The sequence below is a fragment of the Coenobita brevimanus genome, chromosome 76, assembly GCF_032717465.1.
Source record: "Coenobita brevimanus isolate Jiangsu-jjx chromosome 76, ASM3271746v2, whole genome shotgun sequence".
NCBI lineage: Eukaryota > Metazoa > Arthropoda > Malacostraca > Decapoda > Coenobitidae > Coenobita > Coenobita brevimanus.
Genome location: NC_137029.1, coordinates 28,988,123 through 29,009,777, shown reverse-complemented (window position 1 = coordinate 29,009,777; position 21,655 = coordinate 28,988,123). Strand labels below are relative to the sequence as shown.

The 21,655-nt window shown below is 39.1% G+C and overlaps 1 protein-coding gene across 1 annotated transcript in view; it reads left to right on the top strand.

The window, feature by feature from the left end:
- Positions 1–14,525, top strand: part of LOC145408248 (proteasome activator complex subunit 4B-like) — a 212,521-nt gene extending 197,996 nt beyond the window's left edge. Inside the window, exons 33-34 of the mRNA XM_080279014.1 lie at positions 7,841–8,047; positions 9,965–14,525. Coding sequence (XP_080135140.1) covers positions 7,841–8,047; positions 9,965–10,099 — 342 coding nt within the window. The 3' untranslated portion in view covers positions 10,100–14,525. The remainder of the gene's footprint in view (positions 1–7,840; positions 8,048–9,964) is intronic.
- The last annotated feature ends 7,130 nt before the right edge of the window (positions 14,526–21,655 follow it).

Below are 21,655 nucleotides of genomic sequence, written 5' to 3'. Positions count from 1 at the left end.
CTTTTTTATCCGGACAAACTGCTTGCATCCGGGTGGAAATTATGGCTGCACGAACAATTTTGCCTGCCCAGGCGGGAATAGCCTGGTGGCGCCAGACTGCCTGGCTCGGTAGTTCACCCAGCGTTCGATAGAGATCCTCCTCGGTCAGTCCCAGGTCCTGCCTGGCAACTATGCAGTGAACAGCTCCTCTCAGACAGTTGTTATGGTGGTGCATGTAGTGTCTTTTGTGGTTGTTCCCTACCTGCTTTAGGCCATGCTGATCCTTGCATGCCAGTAGACCACATGGGATGTACCATTCAGTGCAACAGCTTCACCAGCTGCAGTTCAACAGTCAGAGTCAGAGAGCTAGCAGGTTATTCAGCACGATGCCCTGCGAGGAATCGTGAGTGTTGACATTAATTTTATTCTAGCTTACTGTACTGTACCATGATTTTATTCTCTTTCACCTTAATTTTATTCCATTTTACCATTATATTTCGAGTGTCCACTGCATTTTTGTGTGTATATATATATATATATATATATATATATATATATATATATATATATATATATATACAGTATTTTTTCCTCTCCGTTGCAGGCCCTACAGTGATGATTGTTTGTCTGTAGTTGATGGGTCTGCTTGACCATGGCAATTGCTTGTCTGTGGTTGATGGGTCTGCTTGACCCTGGTAATTGCTTGTCTGTGGTTGATGGATCTGCTTGACCATGGTAATTGCTTGGCTGTGGCTAATAGGTCAGCTTTACCAGATAGAGTAGTGTTAAACGACGGGAACAATTGTTTTATGATGTACTGTAGTGGCCTTTTACAATGGCTTTCAAAGTTAGGTTATGTACAAAGGGGGGCCAGGGAAGAACTCCATTATCTGGACGGTTCCACTTTCTGGACATGCCATTGGCCGTACAGTAAAACCTCCATATATAACAGACTTCAGTTGACAAGAATTCGCTTTTATTGGAATCAAGGAGCTACCGGACTAAATTCATATACAGTAAAACCTCGATATAACGGACTTCAGTAGACCAGAATTCACTTTTATTGGACTTGAGGAGCTACTGGACTAAATTCCTATATATCGGAAAAAGTCCGATAAAGCCAGAAGCAGTCCAGACTGCCTGACCACTTCAGCTGTGTTCACCACAATAAGGTAAATAAAAGACATGTTTATTAGTGTACAGTACAGTATTATTATATATATTATACCATTTCATTAACCCCTTTTTTACCGACCCCTCCCCCCAGTGTAAACATTACGTTTACCCCCCATACCGACCTGATAGCTCCTCCTCCCATAGTGTGAGGGGTAGTGTATATTTTTTGCCACGTCGAAACCATTCACTCTTTTTTATTTGTTTGTATACTGATGATCACATAAACCCAGCATGATATTGGTAATAAAAAAATATTATAAAATAAATCATTACGGTATATAAGTTTATATATCTTATGCTAAAGTACTGTTACCCAGGTAAATACTGTACAAACTGGCTTGAAAAAAATGTCCTGCACAGATTGATGGCTTATTTATTTACCTTGTAAGCTGAGCATGAAGTGTGTGGACACACGTGATGGTGATGGCGACCTTGACCCACTTGTTGCCGAGAGTGCAGCATCACTAAGTTCGCTACTAATTTCCACCTCCTCCTCACTCACATCATCTTTGCTATCATTTTCAGGATCACAGTCATCTACTGACACATCAGACACTGCTGCATCATCATCTGATACATCTAAATAAGTATCCTCATGAGGAATAAACTCGTCACTATCGGAATCTGCCAGAGACGCCATGAGAGAAAAATATCCTGTACACTACACTCTCTATCGTGGTCAAGTGCGTGGTAACTGACTCTCTCAGGCAGGCCAAGGGGTGTAAACTTTGCCGTATGTCAGCAGAAAATATAGTACGACATCTGTAGTAGAAATTATAAATAAAATGATGATTGGTCTAAAAGACGTTACATCACAGATGAGTGAGCAAGCCATTGGTGCCACCGCAACTTAGTCATGACATATCTTATGATGTCAGAATTCGTCAGAACTTCGTCACAGTCTTTGTTGTCAAAACACAGAGCTGTTGCTAACCCGAGGTCCTCAGAAACAGCCTTACCGGGCTCCCCTGAGGCCCATAAGCTGCCATTCATTAAAGGGTGTACCAGCATACAACGGTAGCGGTTCCGGTGTCTCACGGGTGTTTACTGGCGATGTACGGGGGTACACCAAAACACATTTTCGGTAAAGAAGGGGTTAATGAAGTGAAGTTATATCACAGTACAGTACCACAATGGTAGTCAAAACAGTTTAAAAACCATTCATGCAATCCAGACTAATGTCTGATAAATCAGGAAAAGTCTGGATTAGCTGGGGGAAGTCCGGATGTCGCTTTTATCGGAATTTTGCATTTTTCGGAATTGTTTGGGCCCCAGTTAGTCTGTAAGAGTGAAGTCTTACTGTATATCGGAAAAAGTCTGATAAAGCCAGAAGCAGTCCAGACTGCCTGACCTTTTCAGCTATGTTCACCACAACAAGGTAAATAAAAGACATGTTTATCATTGTACAGTACAGTATTATTATAAATATTATACCATTTGATTATTGTGGTGAATATACAATATACAGTAGTACAATACAGCAATGCTAGTGAAAACAGTTTAAGAACTGTTGGTGCGATCCGGACTAATGTCTAATAAAAATCGGGAAAAGTCCGGGTTAGCAGGGGAAAGTCCGGATGTCGGTTTTACACGTATTGGAATTTCACTTTTTTCAGAATGATTTTGGCCCCAATTAGTCTGTTATAGTGAGATTTTACTGTACTGTATTTTATCTGATAATTGAGGGATTACTGTAGATTCGCACCCCTTATTTAATACTTGGTTTTCGACGGAATGACTGTTCTACAGGTGTACCGTATACCTTATTTCCTGTATGATAATGCACTTCAATTGCTAAGGCGCACCCTATGATAAGCTAGGTATTTGGGGGGGGGGGAATTTTGAGGATTTAACCTCCACCATGCTAATTCCTATCATCCCTATTACCTTCCTTGAGTAACTTTTTCAGACTTTTTATTTTGATTTTAAGTTGATTTTTTTGTCATCAGTTTGAGTGTTTCTGAGCTTGAACTCTTCACCACCCTTGTCTTTTTGTAATTTACACCCCTTGGGTGGGTGTGAGGGTGGCGATAAGTCACCAGCATCGTGGGAGGTAAATGGGCATGAATCTGCCATAACTGGACTACAAACGAGAACTGAATTACTAATATGCTGTATTTGGCAACTGCGGTATATCAGGGTTTGGCAGCAGCTCTGATGGTATAGAGGGAGAATTAACATTCCCATGGAAACCACTGACACTTCCTCATGCTTGAAATTATGGCGCCGAGACCCATCGCCTCATATGAGGTAATCAGCGTGGCCAGGGGTGGCCTGCATATCTGAAATACTAAATACTGTATGCGATATTTGGCAGCTGTGGTGTGTCAGGGTTTGGCAACAGCTCTGATGGTGTAGAGAGAGACTAAACGTTCCCATGGAAACGACCAATGCTTCCTCGTGCATCACATTATGACTTCAAGACCTATCGACTCATATGAGATGATTAGCTTGGCCAGGGGTGGCCCTTATATTGCCTCATATGAGGCAGTGAACGCTGCAGGGGTTAATTGCATACTGTACTAGCAAGTCTAAGGCTCTGACTGTACAGTGTCATTTTTCTGTCTGTCACAGCAAATTATAACATATTGGACCTATTATCAAATATTTATGGTTATTATTAATTAGATGTACCCCAGTTCAGCACAACTTTATAACCATTCACACCAGCAATAACTCGTAGTTGCCACTACAAGGCATGCAAACACTCTGGCGACGGCATGTTTACATCCAGCTCCCATCAGCTGATGTTTTAATGTTCAGTAGTTCGAACAAACCATTACAACCCATACCCACAACAGAATTCACTCATTTCAGCCACCAAAGTCATTGCCGTAATATTGTTTTATTATATAATACCAGTATATCAGTACATATTGCCAGTCTTCATTTTATAGTACTGTACAACCAGTCACCAGTTTCTATATTTATTGTAGTGAGTGCATTGTATCTCATGACTGGGGCTCGTGAATGCTTGCATCTTGTGACTGGGGTTCATGAGTGCTTTTATCTTGTAACTTGGATTCATGAATACTTGTGTCTCATAACTGAGTTTCGTGAGTGCTTGTATCTCATAATTTGGGTTCATGAGGGTTGGCAGACTCCTTTCTACAGCGTGATCTTCAGGTGCTAAAAGGCAGGGTGATTTTTGAGAGCATTTTTCTGGGGTAAAAAATGCATCTTATCATACAGGAATTACGGTAAGTATGTGAGGTACCCCCCCCCCCCAGGGGTAGTTTTTTTTTTTTTTTTTTTTTTCAAGAATACTCCCCCAGTATCCCTGCTTGTCGTAAAAGGCGACTAAAAGGGTTGGCGGAGGGTTAGTGCCCCTCCCCAGAAAACAACTAACTAAAAAGACAAACAATAAGCCTCGGACAAGGACTGACCAAACGATGACGACCCAGGACCAGACAAAGGACTTGGTAATGGCAACATGGAATGTAAGAGGAGCGAATGATGAGGTGAAAGAGAGAGAGATTGCCCAGGTGCTTGAGGGTGCGAAAGTGGATGTATGTGGAATAACAAACAAAATGGAGAGGAGAAAGTGTGAGAATGGGAGTGTGGATGGGGTATATGTGCAGGAGTAGGTGAGAATGAGAGGGCAAAGGAAGGAGTATGTATAGTTGTGAGTAAAAGATGGAAGAAGAGCATAAGACAGTATGGATCACTTGGGTCAAGGATTGTGTGGGTAAGGTTGAAAGTTGGAATACAAATGTGGGTGATTGTGTGTGTGTATGCGCCAATGCAAGATCGTGCTAGCAGAGTGAGAGAAGAGTTCTGGACAAGTGTGGAAGTGTGCATGGAAAAGTTTGGAAGGAATGAGAGAGTGTTTTTGATCGGTGATATAAATGGTAAAGTAGGGAATGTGAAGGTGAATGGAATAGTTGGTGAGTGGGGTGTGCCTGCTGAGATAGATGAGAATGGCAGTGCGTTAGTGGACATTTGTGCTGGGAGGGGGTTGGTGATAGCCAATACCCTCTTCAGGCATAAAATGATCCACAGGTATACATGGCGAGTGATGAGAAGGGTGGGTGGTGAACTGAATGAAAGGAAGGCAATGATTGATTATGTGTGTGTGGATGAAAGGATGCGAAGATATGTAGTGGATGCAAGAGCTTATAGAGGTTGGGGGAGTGGACTTTCTGACCACTACTTGGTGGTGGCCAGAATTAGGATCCAAGTAAGATGGAGAAATAGAAGAAGGGAAAGACTAGAGGAAGGAGTAGTTGCAAGGAGAGTGGAAAGGTTACAAGAGGATGAGAAAAAGGCAGCGTATAAGAGAGAAGTGGAGGAACGATTGGGCAAATATGAATTGGAGCAGATAGGGGACGTGGAAGGTGCGTGCAGGATATTTACAGAAGAAATATGTGCAGCATGTGATGTGGTGTGTGGGAGGAAGAGAAGACGGAGGAAGGTGCAAGGAACAGCGTGGTGGACTGAAGAGGTGAGACAGGCTGTGGCACAAAAGAAGAAAGCATACAATGAATGGATGAGAAATAGGGGCGTGTTAGAAGTTGAGAGGCGGAAGAGAGAGTTATATGTAGAAAGAAAGAGAGAGGTGAAAAGATTAGTAAGAGAGAGTAAGAAGAGAGTGGATGAGGAATTTGGATGGAATTTGAGTGTAAAGTGGAGGGACTGTAAGAAAATGTTCTGAAAAGAGGTGAAGAGAGTAAGACAGGGTGGAAGTGAGGTTAGCAGGGGAGTGAAAGATAAAAATGGTAGATTACTAGTGGAGAAGGGAGAAAAAGTGAGCAGATGGAGAAAACACTTTAAGGAATTGTTGAACATACAGGATGGAAGTAATGCGAGTATAAGTGGCTGGGGATGACTGGGAGAAGGAGGGAGGTGAGAAGACAGGTAGAAATCAGTTGGATAGAAGTTGTGGAAGCAATGAAGAAAGTTAAATTGGGGAAAGCCTCAGGAATTGATGGAGTGTGTGGTGAAATGCTGAAGCATGGGGGAGAGATAGTAGTAGAATGGATGTGGAAGATGTGTAGATTGGCCTGGGATGAAGGTAGAGTCCCGGAGGATTGGAAGTCAGGTATAATTATTCCCTTGTACAAAGGAAAATGGGAAAAAGAAGTGTGTGGTAATCATAGGGGCATTTGTCTTCTTAGTATAATAGGAAAAGTGTATGGCAGGTTACTTATTGACAGAGTTATAGAAGGAACAGAGGAATTAGTTGGAGAAGAACAGGGAGGCTTTAGGAAGGGAAGAGGTTGTGTAGATCAGATATTCATTCTTAGATCTTTAGTGGAAAAGTTTCTAGAGAAGGGAAAGAAGTTGTATGCAGCTTTCATGGATTTGGAGAAAGCATATGACAGGGTGGATAGACAAGGATATTGGAAATTATTAAGAATATATGGAGTAGATGGGAAGTTGTTGAATGCTGTGAAGAGTATGTATGATGGTGCTAAGGCTGCAGTGCGTGTGGATGGTGAACTAAGTGAATTTTTTTCTTTGAAGGTTGGGTTGAAACAGGGATGTGTCATGTCTCCATGGTTGTTCAATCTGTACATGGATGGGGTAATAAAAGAGGTACAAGGTAGGGTAGTGGATGTTGGAGTGGCCCTGGTGAGAGAGGATAGTGTTTGGAAACTCCTTGTACTGTTGTTTGAAGATGATATTGTGTTGTTGAGTGAAGACGAAGGGGAGCTGCAAGGCTTGGTGGATGAGTTTGGGAGAGTGTTTGAGAAACGGAATCTAAAGTTGAATGTGGTCCTTGAGAGAGGTGAAGTCAGTGAATGTACAGTGAGGTTGGATGGTGAGGAATTGGAAAATGTGAGTACGTTTAAGTACTTGGGTAGTGTGATGAGTAAGGATGGAGGTTTGGAGGGTGAAGTGCTTGAAAGAGTACAGCAGGGAAGAAAGGTTGCTGGTTCTTTGAAAGCAGTGATAAGAAACAGGGAAGTGAGCATGGAAGTGAAAAAGTTACTATATGACAGAATTGTGATACCAACTCTAACGTATGGAAGTGAAGCTTGGACGTTGTTGGAAGGACACAAGTCAAGAGTGAGAGCAGTGGAAATGAGGTATTTAAGAGGAGCCTGTGGAGTCACATGGAGAGACAGGCTGACGAATGAGGATATAAAGGAGCATTGTGGTGTGGATGTAGATATGATAGGAAGCGTTATGAGGAACACACTGAGGTGGTTTGGCCATGTGGAGAGGATGAAGGGTGAAAGACTGACGAAGAGAGTGTATGTGAGTGAGGTGGAGGGGGGAAGAGGGAGGGGGAGGCTGAGGATGAGATGGAGGGATGGGGTGGAGAGGTATATGAGAGAGGGGAGTGTGAGTTGGGAGCAAGGCAGTGAAATGGCGGGGGACAGGGTGACGTGGAGGTGATTTGTTTGTGGCCACCCCAAACAGGATTGAGGCGTCTGGCAATAGATAGATAGATAGATAGATGTGAAGTACATCTGTGAAGGAAAATAAAAAAAACTCTATCCAGATAGTCATGCTTGTGAGTTAGACCCAGGATTCTGAAGACCTGATTGATGTATGAATATGGTATGTAGTCCATTTCATTGGCCAGGCTTTTTTTTTTTTTTTTTTTTTTTTTTTTTTTTTTTTTTTAAGGTGAAAATCTATGTGGTGGTGGTGGTGGTGGTGGTGGCAGTGGCTGTTATTGTTGTTGTTCATGTTGTTGTTTTGACTGATGATTACAACAATTATTTTATTGCAGGGGGAGTTCACTGCAAAGCTTGAAAGGCGTGTTGGTAGAAAACGTGGAGGTGCGAAGACAGTCTCACCAGCAGATGTGATGGAGCGCCATGCAGCAGTACTGGGCCTTTGTGCATATGTCAGTGCATTCCCCTATGATGTACCAGACATGCTACCTCAGGTTCTTGTTACACTCAGCGAACACCTTAATGACCCCCATCCAATACCTGTAAGTATATTATATCCATCTATTGTTTAATGCTGTTTATTGGAGATACAATTTAACCATCCATCCATCATCTCCCATTTTTACCCCATCGGAAGGGGAGGGGACCTGGGCTAAGTTACTCAGTCCCGACAATTAAGGAAAGGGTGAGCAATCTCACTTGCCCCTGATTGGCATTATGTGTGCCAATCCCAAGTTGGAACCTTTGCTAGCTCCATCTGGTTGGATCACCTTAACCCACCAGACATCATTTGTTCATATGGCTACCACACTAAATGGTTGCTTGAGTTACAGGAAGCGATTTGGGTAGTCACTCAGTTTTAAGTTTCATATTATTATTGTTATATTCCTGCAGTTATAGTCATCTGTATCATAGGTAGACTTTTCTTACTGAAGACACTATATACAGCCTTGATTTCAGTAGACCTTGCCCAAGTTGAACAGAATGATCTGGTAGCAGCAGGAAAAAGCAAAAAAGGATGTCACATGGAATCAGAGGGCTGATGTTAACACTTTCTTGAGGAAGACAGTTTTCTTAGTTTCTTCCATTTACTGTCAGGTGACTGAGAATGAGTTAATACTGTCATCATCAGCTTTTGTGAGTGTAACATCTCTGATGTTTTCTTTTATGGATATATTGTAGTATGTTTCATATCCTTTGATTTTTTTTTTAAGTTATCCACTAAACAAAAGTGGTAGGATTTGTAAGTCCCAGGTTTAAATTTACAAGGAGTAACAGCCAAGTCCCATACCATATTACCCTTTTGAACTGTAGGGGTCTGAGAATCCTAATGTACTTCCCTTGATAAAAAAAAAAAAAAAAAAATCACTTCAAGTAAACTGAATCTGTGCAAGGAGGTCACTCTGACTGCGGGTGTTCTAACCACTAGGTGGTATCCTTATTATTTTATTGCAGTATTATTACACATTTTTACTAACCCCTTTCTTTTTCATCAGGTTTAACACTTTCATTCATGTGACATTCTTTCTAGTTTGTTGTTGCTAAATACTGACAATTATATTTAGCTTTGGATAATTATTCTGAACTGCAGGAGTTGAGTATAACTTCCTTTATCTTTTTATTTGCTGGGGTACTGTGCCAAAGAAAGAATAAATTTGTCTGTAGATAGCAAGAAGAAAATATAAAATACATCATTGTTTTAAAGTTGTTAATTTCTTCAGCACAGTAGTGTCTTTTTTGACTGTCAACAGATACAAAAGGGTTCAAAGGAAAGCAAACAGCAGTAGACCTTATGGTCCTTTCGAGAGTGTTTGTTACAGAGTAGACTATGACTACGAGATCTGACTCTGCATGCTGAAGGATAAGGATAGTAAAGCATTAAGGCTACCCCCACCTCCAAACCCTCCAGTTAAAACTGGCAAGAAAAATCGAGAAAAAACACCATGCAGCATGGAAAAACTGACGTGGAAACTGAAAAGGAAAAGCTACAAGATGCATACCATCTTGTTGTGACTACCACCAGACAAGCGTATTTTATTGTGACTACCACCAGACTATTACTGTTTCATTTGGGCTGACACCAGATGACTTTATAGGTTATTTCATGTGCCACTATACAAATTTAATCACTTACCATAATTGGATCTTCCTTTTTTTTTTTCACCTAGCTAACTTTATTACTGTTCTTTTCCTTCATTGCCATACCACTGTGTGCTGTTGATAGTTCTCCTTTTGTATTTTCTCTTCTCTTGTTGTTGGATCCTACCTCACCCTATCCTTAGGTGGGAAAAAAGAACAGAATGATGATAATGATGTATCAAGAAACCACATGGATTATTTAAAAGTCATGTATAGGTACCATTACATGAATTGAGTGGATGGTGATCAGTGGAATTATGCTGCTGCTGATGGTGATGAAAATGTTGGTGATAATGTATGTCTGTCTCTGATCTGTACAGGCAACAATCAAGAAGACGCTGAGCAACTTCCGCCGGACCCATCACGACAACTGGCACGACCACAAGCAGAAGTTTACGGAGGATCAGCTGGTGGTATTGACGGACCTCCTCCTCTCACCCTCGTACTATGCCTAATATCAAAGCATACAATCAGCAGGATAGTAAGCCCTCCACAACCATCGTCACTGTATGGGAAGTCTTTTTTTTTTTTTATGTCATCTTGGGATAAGAATACCTAGGAGGGAAGACAGGTAAGAGCTTTAGTTAGTTATCCCTCTAATATTTCAGATGGAGAATGTACACTTTTTCCTGTTTCTTCTCCAAGCTGTTCCCCCCCCCTCCCCCCCATCCATTATCATCATCTTGTCAGAATGAACCAGTTATGAATCTTTTACTCATCCATCCATCCATCCATCATCCAATCCTACATTGCCCCAAGAGGAGCGTAGGAGCCCGGGGCTAGAATCTTTTATTTTATTTAGATGGATGGATGGATTTATTTTTTTTGTCTATTAAGCTCATTCGGCACATTTATATATTATTCATTTTAGTCAAACCTCCTCCAGATGATTATTTAAGTAAGAGTGATCATTTAGTGAAGGGGAGTAGTGGAGGTTATAAAATACATTCAGTTCAAAATGTCTGTCTAAAGCTGAATAAAATCAGGAGTTAGCTAGAGCAAGATAAAAATTGATGTCCCCAGGTTGAAGGGGTTTATTCCTCAGTAAACAACAGAAATATTGCCATGTAAAGTATCATCAGTACCTGTAATGCAAATTTGCCAGTATCTCAAATTCCAGCATCAAAAGTATGGAAAAAATTGTGATGTATTTAGATTACATCCATGATATGTAATGATTGACTCTGTCAGATACGTGTATGTGAAGCTACATAATGTGGTGAATGTTTTTGGCATATCAGATAGAGCCAGGATTCTGGGGGCTTGAATGATGAGTGAATGGAAGCGTGGTCCACTGGATTGGGCAACCTTGGGCTGTCTGGACATTGCTACTCCTCACCCTGCCCTAGAGTGGTAAAGGAGGTCCGAATGATGATGATGAACAATATATAATGAGGACTGCTTGTATTGTGACATGTATTACAGCAGCTTTTTTACCAGATTTTCATGTAGTGTCCTTGACAATTTTTATAGAATGTAAAGTTAGCATTTTTTCTTCTATCCCATTAGGTTATAGTTTCCTTTAGACATGGGGTCAAATGCTGATCTGTTTAGGAGGCTTGCTAGCATCTCTTCCAGAGCAGTATATTTTACATGCCACACTTGAATAGTCTCATGTATGATATATTTATGTTCATAAATATAATGGACAAAAGTTTTATTGATAATATACAGTAGAATATAACTGTGTCATATGCAGGAATAAACTGGTTTGGAAGTTGTGAAGGGGGTCTCCTTAACTGACAGGAACACAACCCTTGGAACTTGTATGGAATGTAAATCTCACTTGTAGAGAATTTACAGTATCTCTTCAAGTACAATGCTGTATTGTGAATTAGCAAGTCCACTAAGAATACCTCATCCCACAGTTAGACCTCATTATCAGACAAATTCTAAATTCAGGTATTAGTTGCTCATTTTCAGGGGTATTGTGGAAACCAGATACTGACTTTTTTCTTTTGAAGATTTTTCTAAATTGGATTTACCAGGAAAATTAAATTTCTGTGAGTTAATTTTCAGTAAAATCAGTATTCTGCCTATCTTATGGAATTTGTTGAACAGCTTTTTCTTTGTTGCTTTTAGAGTTCATCACATTTGAATATAAATTTTTATTTGCTGTGTATAAAGACTGGCAATTATGCTGATCCATCACATACTTTTTATAATAATACCTAACTTATTATATACTTTTCCAATACCAGTATATACAGAGTTTTATTAAGAGCAGTGGTGACTCATCCCAGGCATTCAATATATTATTGAAGTTAATAGGTATTTGCAGAGACTTTTCAGAAAATAACTTAAAAGTGCCTCCCACATCACATTTTTTATAATGTGCTTGCTTATTTTGGAAGATTACATCGTGTGTGTTGGAAGTTGTCATATTACAAAGCATTGTCAAAACATGATCTGGCCTTGGGTACTGGATCTCCTTTATGCAGCAGGTTTTTTGTATTTCAGTTCATTTTTTAATCTCGACATGTATATAGTATACATATATATTGTATACCATTGTGTACAGCACAAGCCTACAAATTGGAGGAAATTTTACCATACGTATAACGTAGTTTCTTTTGTTAATGTGTACTGTGTAGTACATGTGTTGATAAGTTAAATGGTACATTTCCATGGGTATCATATTTGCTTTGAAGTGTATGAACATTCATCCTTTGTTTTGTGTACAGAGGATCCCTGATGTATGCTGTTTTTTTTTATACAGTGGTTTGAATTTGCTGTGTTTATTGTTTTTATATCCTGTTTCTAAAGTCACAGTGCATGTAACTGTGTTTATCAGGCAGGGAGCTCATTCTGAGGAGCTTATTGCAGTGTTGTGTTACTGAAAATGCAAATCTAATAGCAGATTTTTGTCATACCACCCAAATACCTGTGTAAGCCCAACACTTTACAAGAAATTTACACATGTACTGTACTTGTCACCTTATGCTTCAAAAGCCTTCCATATCTGTACCCATGCATGAAGCATTGGGTTGGGGAAGGTCTCTTCAGTGATAAAGTGTTGTTCCTCATCCTGAATCAGTTACTTCCCAGAACCCATAGCACGTGGTTTTGACATACAGCATGTTCGAGCTGCCTACCTCTGTCAGGTATGTGCAAGATAGCTGCTACAGCACATACCTATAGTACACGCCTTTAACCTTAGTTATTGCTCACCCTCTACCCCTCTTCCTGGCTGAGAGAAAGCCATAGCCAGGGTTCCATTTGGAATAATGACCTGTTGTTGGTAATGTGAAATTTTTCTAAATCACACTGGTAACAGTGTCATCATGAACTGTTCCTATTGCACTGTAGCAAAGCTTCATTTAGTGAGATCTTGGCAATTACTTCATTTTAGAGGGTGTGCAGGGCCATGGGTTATGACTGTTCATACCTATACATTTACACCTATACTTCCTCATTTTACACTTCCCTGTTATACGCCAGCCTTGGGGAGAATATATCAGATAGCCACAACCATTATAGGTGAACTTAAAGTGTACAGCAAAGTGCTGTACATGATTTTTACATAAAATAATTGTCATTCAGCAGCAGAAATTCCCTAATGGCACTCCTCAGGAATGCAAACCTAAATCCCTTCGCTTCAATGATTATTTTATTCTTGAATCTGACGGCAGCAAGAATAAAGTACAAAAGCCATTGGATTGAAGGGGTAAGAACAAATATGTTGCCTGGTGATGATGTGTAGATGTACCTGCACAAGGCATTTTCAGGGAACTTAACTCGATGTGTTAAGCAAACATCCTTTTTAGTATATCCAAAATTGGTAAGGAAGCCTGTTGTTACATAGGTAAATGCAAAATAATTTAATAAGTGTACATTCCTGAACTGTCTTTTTACGTAGTAAACTGTGTTTTCAAGGAACAGGTTATTGTGAGTGTCATTTTCCATGTTGCTTAATAATAATCATAAATACTTTAAGTGATAGGTGCTTCATATTTCATATCCATGCCAGGTTCACACTCTAGTATCAGTTTTCAGCCACATACGGTTGTTTAATAAGAAATCAAACCCATTTATAAGGGGCACCGAAAGCACTGTTTAAAAAAAAAAAAAAAAGTAAGTTTTCCAACATATGTACCAGCTCTGATGACAGAAGTTGTTGTATTGAGTATTTTTATGTGATAGCAGTATGAAAAACACAAATCACCGTGAGCAGGACATTTTGGGAGAACTGAGAGATATGGACGGCAGGACACAATGCTGACTGTGGATTGTCGATAAACTTTAGCTTGTGATTGTACTTGTTGCATGAGATAGCTTGACAGGCTGTGTACAGAGTAGGCCTGTGTTATATAGAGGTAGCACAAACATAAATTAAATCAGAGAACTTAATTTAACCTGATACCTAACTTAACCTAATCCAGCATATGAATACTATATACTGGTAATATAAATTAGTGGATTAATAACTAGTGGTCATTTACTGTATGTACATGTATGTGGGTGGCATTCTTTTTAGTATATTCATGCTGCTACCAGACATAACTTTATTCAGCTGAGAAATAATCTTTAATATTAAAGTGTTTATTAAGGCTATATCTAACCCGTCAAGTTTGAAAAGTTTAGTCTAAGCTGAGTAAATTGTCAGGAGACAGCAAGAATTAAACCAAAAAAAGATATCCCTGAGCTGAATAGATTAAAGTAAGGCATTTACAGTACCAGCAAAAATTCCATAGGTTATTCATACACTTCTCAAAAAAGAGCTGCTGGACATGTTATAGATTAATAATGTATTTGCTCATCCATCCATCATCAAATCCTGTGTTGCCCCATGAGGAGCATAGGAGCCTGGGGCTAGGCAAGTAGGTCCTGATATTTAAGATGAGAGTGACCAGCCTCACTCTGAGTGGTATTACGTGAGCAATAAACTCCAACCATTCCTCGGATATAATCCTGCACTGGCTCAGTCTGATTGGAGTGCCTGATTTACCTACTAAACCACCAGGTGCCATAATCTGGTTATATGGTTACCACCCAGTATGGCTTCCTGGTGTACAGGAAATCATTTGACTTGTCACTCAGTGTAAAGTCACGCTGTAGGCAGAAGGAAGATGAAAGAATGAAGAAAAGCAAGACAGAAGTGGAAGGAAGGAACACTTTTACATCCATCCATCTCTCCAACATCCAATCCCATGTTGCTCCAAGAGGAGCGTAGGAGCGTGGAGCTAGGCAAGTTGGTCCTGACATTTAAGATGAGAGTGACCAGCCTTACTCATCCCTGAGTGGCAATACGTGAGCAGTAAACCCCAACCACCCCTTGGATGAAAACCTACACAGGCTCAATCCGATTGGTGCGACTTAATTACCCGCTAACCACAAGGCACCATAATTTGGTTATGTGGTTACCACCAAACATAGTAAATGGTTCCCTGGTGTACAGGAAAAGATTTGGCTTGTCACTCAGTGTAGAGTCACCTATAGGCAGAAGGATGAGGAAAGAATGAAGAAAAAAAAGACAGAAGAGGGAGTGTAAAGTCACCCGTAGGCAGATGAATGAAGAAAGAATGATGAAAAGAAAGATAGAAGAGGAAGGATGGAAGAAAGGAAAGGGCAGACATCTAAAGTAGCACTACATCAAGTGAGTGGATGGTGAGTGCCCCCACCTACCAAGTCTATACATCTGATATTTTACTTCATATGTTTATCTGTCTACATACTGTGTGTGTGTATATATATATATATATATATATATATATATATATATATATATATATATAGTACAGTAAAACCTCGATTTAACAGACTTCAGTAGACCGAAATTCGCTTTTATCAGACTCGAGGAGCTACCGGACTAAATTCCTATATATCGGAAAAAGTCTGATAAAGCCAGAAGCAGTCCAGACTACCTGACAACTTCAGCTATCTTCATCAATATAAGGTAAATAAAAGACATGTTTATCAGTGTACAGTACAGAATTATTATATATATTAAACCACTTGATTAATGTAGTGAAGTTATAACACAGAACAGTACCTAAATGGGTGTCAAAACAGTTTAAAAACCATTGGTGAGATCCGGACTAATGTCTGATATATCAGAAAAAGTTCGAGTTAGCAGGGGGAAGTCCGGATGTTGCTTTTATCAGAATTTAGCATTTTTCGGAATGGCTGGGGCCCCAATTAGTCCGTTATAGTGAGATCGAACTGTATATATATATATATATTTTAGGTGGTGCAGTACTCATCATCCATTCACTCGATGTAGTGCTGCTCTTAGGTGCCTACCCTTTCCTTTCTTCCTTCCTTTTCATCCTTCCTCTGCTGTCTTTCTTTCCTTCATTCCTTCCTCTTCCTTCTGTCTACAGGTGACTCTACATCGAGTGACAAGCCAAATGGTTGTCTGTACACCAGGAAGCCATTTACCATACTGGGTGATATCCATATAACCAAATTATGGCACCAGGTGGTTTAGAGGGCAATTGAGGTGCTTCAGTTAGACGAGACGTTGGAGGTTTTTATCCGAGGGATGGTTGGGGTTTATTGCTCACATGATGCCACTCAGGGATGAGGGAGGCTAGTCACTCTCAACTTAGATGTCAGTACCAACTTGCATAGCCCCAGGCTTCTATGCTTATCATGGGGCAACCCTGGATTAGATGATGGATGAATGAATGAATGAATATATATATATATATATATATATATATATACTGTATACTGTATATATATATATATATATATATATATATACATACACATACACAGGCATACCCCGGTTTAATGAGTAAATGGTTAGGTAAAACTCCATCGTTAGGTGAGGTATCGTATATCGGGGTACTTTAACCTGTAATGTGGAGCGTTTACCAGCTTTGAGTTTCCCCACCAACCAGCTCAAAACCCACCCAAATGAGCCCCCAGACAAGTTTAAAGGCAATATAAATGCCGTAACAACTGTCAAGGAAGCCAACGTAAGCCTAACACCTGTAAATAACTCACTAAAACGAACAAATAAAATCTGAAACTCATCAAATATAAGTCTGAAAAAATCAAGCATAGTAAACTGTACCCCAAAATGACATTGTTCACCCCACCTAATGGCAAAAACACATTAAGTCTGAAAACAGTTTATAAATCAACCTAAACACACAATTTTAGTCTAAAATATCATCAAAATTGGTTTTAAAAAATCAAAACCAATCGTTCAACCGGGGTTTGGCCATCGTTAGGTGGGTTATGGTGGTATTTCCACCCCCATCAATAAGCCAGGGTATCGTATATTGAGGTATTATTGTATATATATATATATATATATATATATATACATCTATCTATCTATCTATTGCCAGATGCCTCAATCCCGTTTGGGGTGGCCACAAACAAATCGCCTCCAAGTCGCCCTGTCCCCCGCCATTTCACTACCCTGCTCCCAACTCACACCCCCCTCTCTCATATACCTCTCCATACATACATACACATATAATACACACACACACACACACACACACACACACACACACACACAGTAAAACCTCGATATAACAGACTTCAGTATACAGTACTAGAATTCGCTTTTATCGGTCAAGGAGCCAACCAAACTAAATTCTTATACTGTATATCGGACAAAGTTCGATAAAGCCAGAAACGATCCAGACTGCCTGACCACTTCAGCCATGTTCACCTCAATAAGGTAAATAAAGGACATTCTGATCAGTGTACATTACAGTATTATTACCCGTCCCTACCCCTGAGAGGCTCGGGGACGGGTATTGTTTTCATCTGGTTTGTCTGTTTTGTTTGTTTCTATGTCTGTCTGTTAACAGCTTCAAGTAAAAACGACTGGTTCGATTTTGACTAAAATTAGTGAGATGATGGGGTATGACCTTCTGATCACCTGATTAAATTTTGGGCCAAATTGGGCTAAGGCCCAGACTGTGGGGAAGAAAAAAAAAAAAAAAGGGTAAAAATAGTTTTCTCCATAACTCCCTTCAATTTGATCATATCGACTTGAAACCAAAACCTATAGGTGCATCTTTCAAATCTGCATCCTGTAACATGCCTTATTACACCCCCCAGTTAGCAGTTGGGTGGTCATTTTAATGTGGGTCAGGTCTAAAATTTCAGGTGGGCATAAAATCATCACTTTTAACCTGATTTACTCCAAATTTGATATGTGACATCTTTGACTAGATATCCTGCTGTGTTTATACATCAGCACTAAAATGACTGCCAAGGATGGGTTTGCTGTGCCTTGGCTCCACTTCTTGTTATATATATTACTGTATACCGCTTGATTATCGTAGTGAATGTATAATACAGTACAGTACTGCTGTGGTAGTGAAAACAGTTTAAAAACTGTTGGTGTGATCCGGATTTATGTCTGATTTATTGGAAAAAGCCTGGGGCAGCAGGGAGAAGTCCAGATGTTGTTTTTATTGGACTATTGCTTTTTTCGGAATGATTTTGGGCCCCAATTAGTCAGTTATAGTGGGAGCTTTCTGTATATACAAGTATATACAGTATACATATATATATATATATATATACATACAAATCCATCCATCCATCATCCAATCCTGTGTTGCCCCATGAGGAGCGTAGGTACCCGGGGCTAGGCAAGTTGGTCCTGACATTTAAGATAAGAGTGACCAACCTCACTCATCCCTGAGTGGCATTATGTGAGCAAGAAACCCTAACCACCCCTTGGATATAAAGCTACACAGGCTCAATCCGATTGGAGCACCTGAATTACCCACTAACCACCAGATGCCATAATTTGCTTATATGGTTACCACCCAGCATAGTAAATGGTTTCCTAGTGTACAGGAAACAGTTTGAGTTGTCACTAAGTGTAGAGTTACCCATAAGCAGAAGGAAGAGGAAAGAAAGACAGAAAAGGGAGTGTAAAGTCACCCGCAGGCAAAAGGGGAAGGAAAGACAGAAGAGGAGGGATGGAAAGGAGGGAAGGGCAGACACCCAAAGCAGTACTACATCGAGTGAGTGGATGGTGAGCACGTCCCCACCTACCACTAACACACACACACATATATATATATATATATATATATATATATATATATATATATATACAGTATATATCTATATATATATCTATATCTATATATATATATATATATATATATATATATATATATATATATATATATATATACAGTATATATCTATATATATATATCGATATATATATATATATATATATATATATATATCTCCATCTATCCATCCATCCATCATCCAATCCTACGTTGCCCCATGAGGAGCGTAGGAGCCCGGGGCTAGGCAGTTGGTCCTGACATTTAAGATGAGAGTTATATATATACAAGTATCAAGAATCAGTCCTTGTTGCATTTTGTTATTGTCCCAGGCTTCTTTTGGAATTCTTTACAGTCTATAACTGGCAGTGACTTGCACTTGTCAGTGTTACTTGCCAGGTAGTGCTCAAGCTGATAGTGTTCTGTATGTATCCTTTCTGATATCAATTTCATAAACAATTAATAATTTTTTTTGTTACAATTTACCTCCTGTGATATAAATCATTAATTGTAAAGCATTAAACAAATGTATAGATACATTATAGCATGTTGTCATTTGCATTTTTAGTTCTGAACTATTCAGTTCAGACAGCCTTTAAGGTAAGGGTGCCCTTTTCTTTATCCTAGAAATTTTATCTTTTACTTGTTTATATTTACAGTTTTTGTACTGTTACAGCTGATGAACAAGATCATTGAAATTGGTTAATGTCCTTTTTGCATACAGTTGTGAAGTGTTGCAGGCATAATCTCAGTACAGTACTACATTTGCTAGTCGGGTCTTTTTTTTTTTTTTTTTTTTTTTTTTTTTTTTTTTTTGAACCTGATGATAATAATACGTATACCATCAATGTACTGTCACGATCACTAGTTTTTTTTTTTCCTCCATGGTGAGAGGGAGATTAAAAATAAGAGTGATGTAAAGGCAAGCTAAAGTATAATTGTTCAGTATGTGTGTGTGTGTGTGTGTGTGTGTGTGATGCCAGTATCTGCTCCCTTGGCCTTTCTCCAGCCTTGTCCTGCAATTCCTCTCGCCAGGAGGGTAAAGAAATTACCGTAGTGATCGTGATAGTACATTTAATTTTAATTCTTGCATATATTTTTTCTTATGGTGTGAATTCTTTATTATTCAATTCATATATCAAACATGTTTATATGTATAGCATGGCTCTCTAGAGTTGATTTCTTTCTCTAAGTATAAGTATTGGACAGTGGAAAATAATGTGTATTGCATAATACAAAAGTATTATATGTAGTGTATTACATTACAGTGCATGATATTTAATCAGTCAAGCATGTAATCAGTAAAGCTTTTAAGTTTTCAGTAGAAAAATCCATTTAACCATTTTTTCATCTGATAAATCTACCACTTGTGTAAGAAGAATATGATTTACAAAGTCATCGAGAAATGAAGAGGACAAATGCTGCAACTGAGCGTTAGTTACAAGATAATGTGTTGTGGGGTTAGGACGGTTCCTACCACCTCTTGTTTACCAGTTTGTTTTTATTAATATTTTCTTGTGTGCTGTTTATGCAAACTGTGTTCAACAATTAGTACTGTGTAAATCAAATACAAGATATTGTAATATTATGGTGTAACATGCAATTTAAGTGGCAAGGAAGGAGATGCAAGTAGTTTTTTAAGCTCAAAATACAGTATTGTCCCTAATGCTGAAAAGGCATTTATAATGGCTGGTACAAGAGCCCTCAATTTCAGTGAAATTTGAAGATGAAAAAAATAATTTGTCACTGTCTATAAATATACAGTAGGAGGTTAATTTGTGGGTGCTGTCATGTTAGTTGTCATTTGGCATGTAAATTTTTTGTTTGTTTTTTAATGGTGATATCTTTTAATGGTGATATCTTGCTTTTTTTTTCTTTTTTTTTCACCAGTTTGTGTAGAACAGTTGTGCTTGCTAAGAAGCAGCATTCCTGATAGTGATGGCTCAGACTCCTAGATCTTTCAGGCATCTACAATTTCCTTGAACCATCTATGTGAATCAAGCCATTCTCTTTAAAACAACAGGAAAGAGATAAGGATATTATATATACTGTTTGTATATATTTATATATATCTATATATAGTCTAAGTCTATTTTTCTATCCACCTAAGGTTTGAATATGTAATGTTAATGCTGAGCTAATTTTTTTAGTAATGGGTCATGGTTATTTATGACAGTATTCAAAATAAAGGAGCTTATACCTGCTTATGCTGTTTTGAGCTACAGTATGTATTATGCTTTACCTGAGTTACCAAGAGAAAGAGTAAGTACAAGCTAATATAGATTTGTTCAGGAAGTGTAGCAGTCAGTTTTTTATGATGGATATTTTTGACAGTATTATTTATGTATCATTGCACATACTGAACTACTGTAGATTATAATGAGCTTTACGGTATTTTCAAATCCAATTTAAAATTAAAAACCAATTGATTTAGACTAATAGTCATTGATATTTGTTTTAATATATTCATGTGGGATCATGCTTCTCAATCAGAAATTCAATCAAGAGTGTTCACTGCCAACTGAAGGCTCAGAGCTGATCTTTTTTATAGGAGTTTGTGGCAAGCAGGTATTGTGTTCATTCAAACTAATGTTTTAAAGGACAAAATGTTAAATAAAACTGCAATCATGTTCCTCTTTGATATTTTTAGCCATGTAACATACCGCAGTGGTTGGTGAGGGCGCTCACCATCCACTCACTCGATGTAGTGCTGCTTTGGGTGTCTGCCCTTTCCTCTCTTCTATCCTTCCTCTTCTGTCTTTCTTCCCTTCATTCTATCTTCTTTTTTCTGCCTGTGGTCGATATTGCACTCCCTCCTCTGTCTGTCTTTCCCTCTTTCCTGTTCTGCTTATGGGTGACTCTACACTGAGCGACAAGCCAAGTGGTTTCCTGTACTCCAGGAAACCATTTACCATGCTGGGTGGTAACCATATAACCAAATTATGGTGCCTGGCGGTTCAGTGGGTAATTAAGGTGCTCCAGTCAAATTGAGCCTGTGTGGGT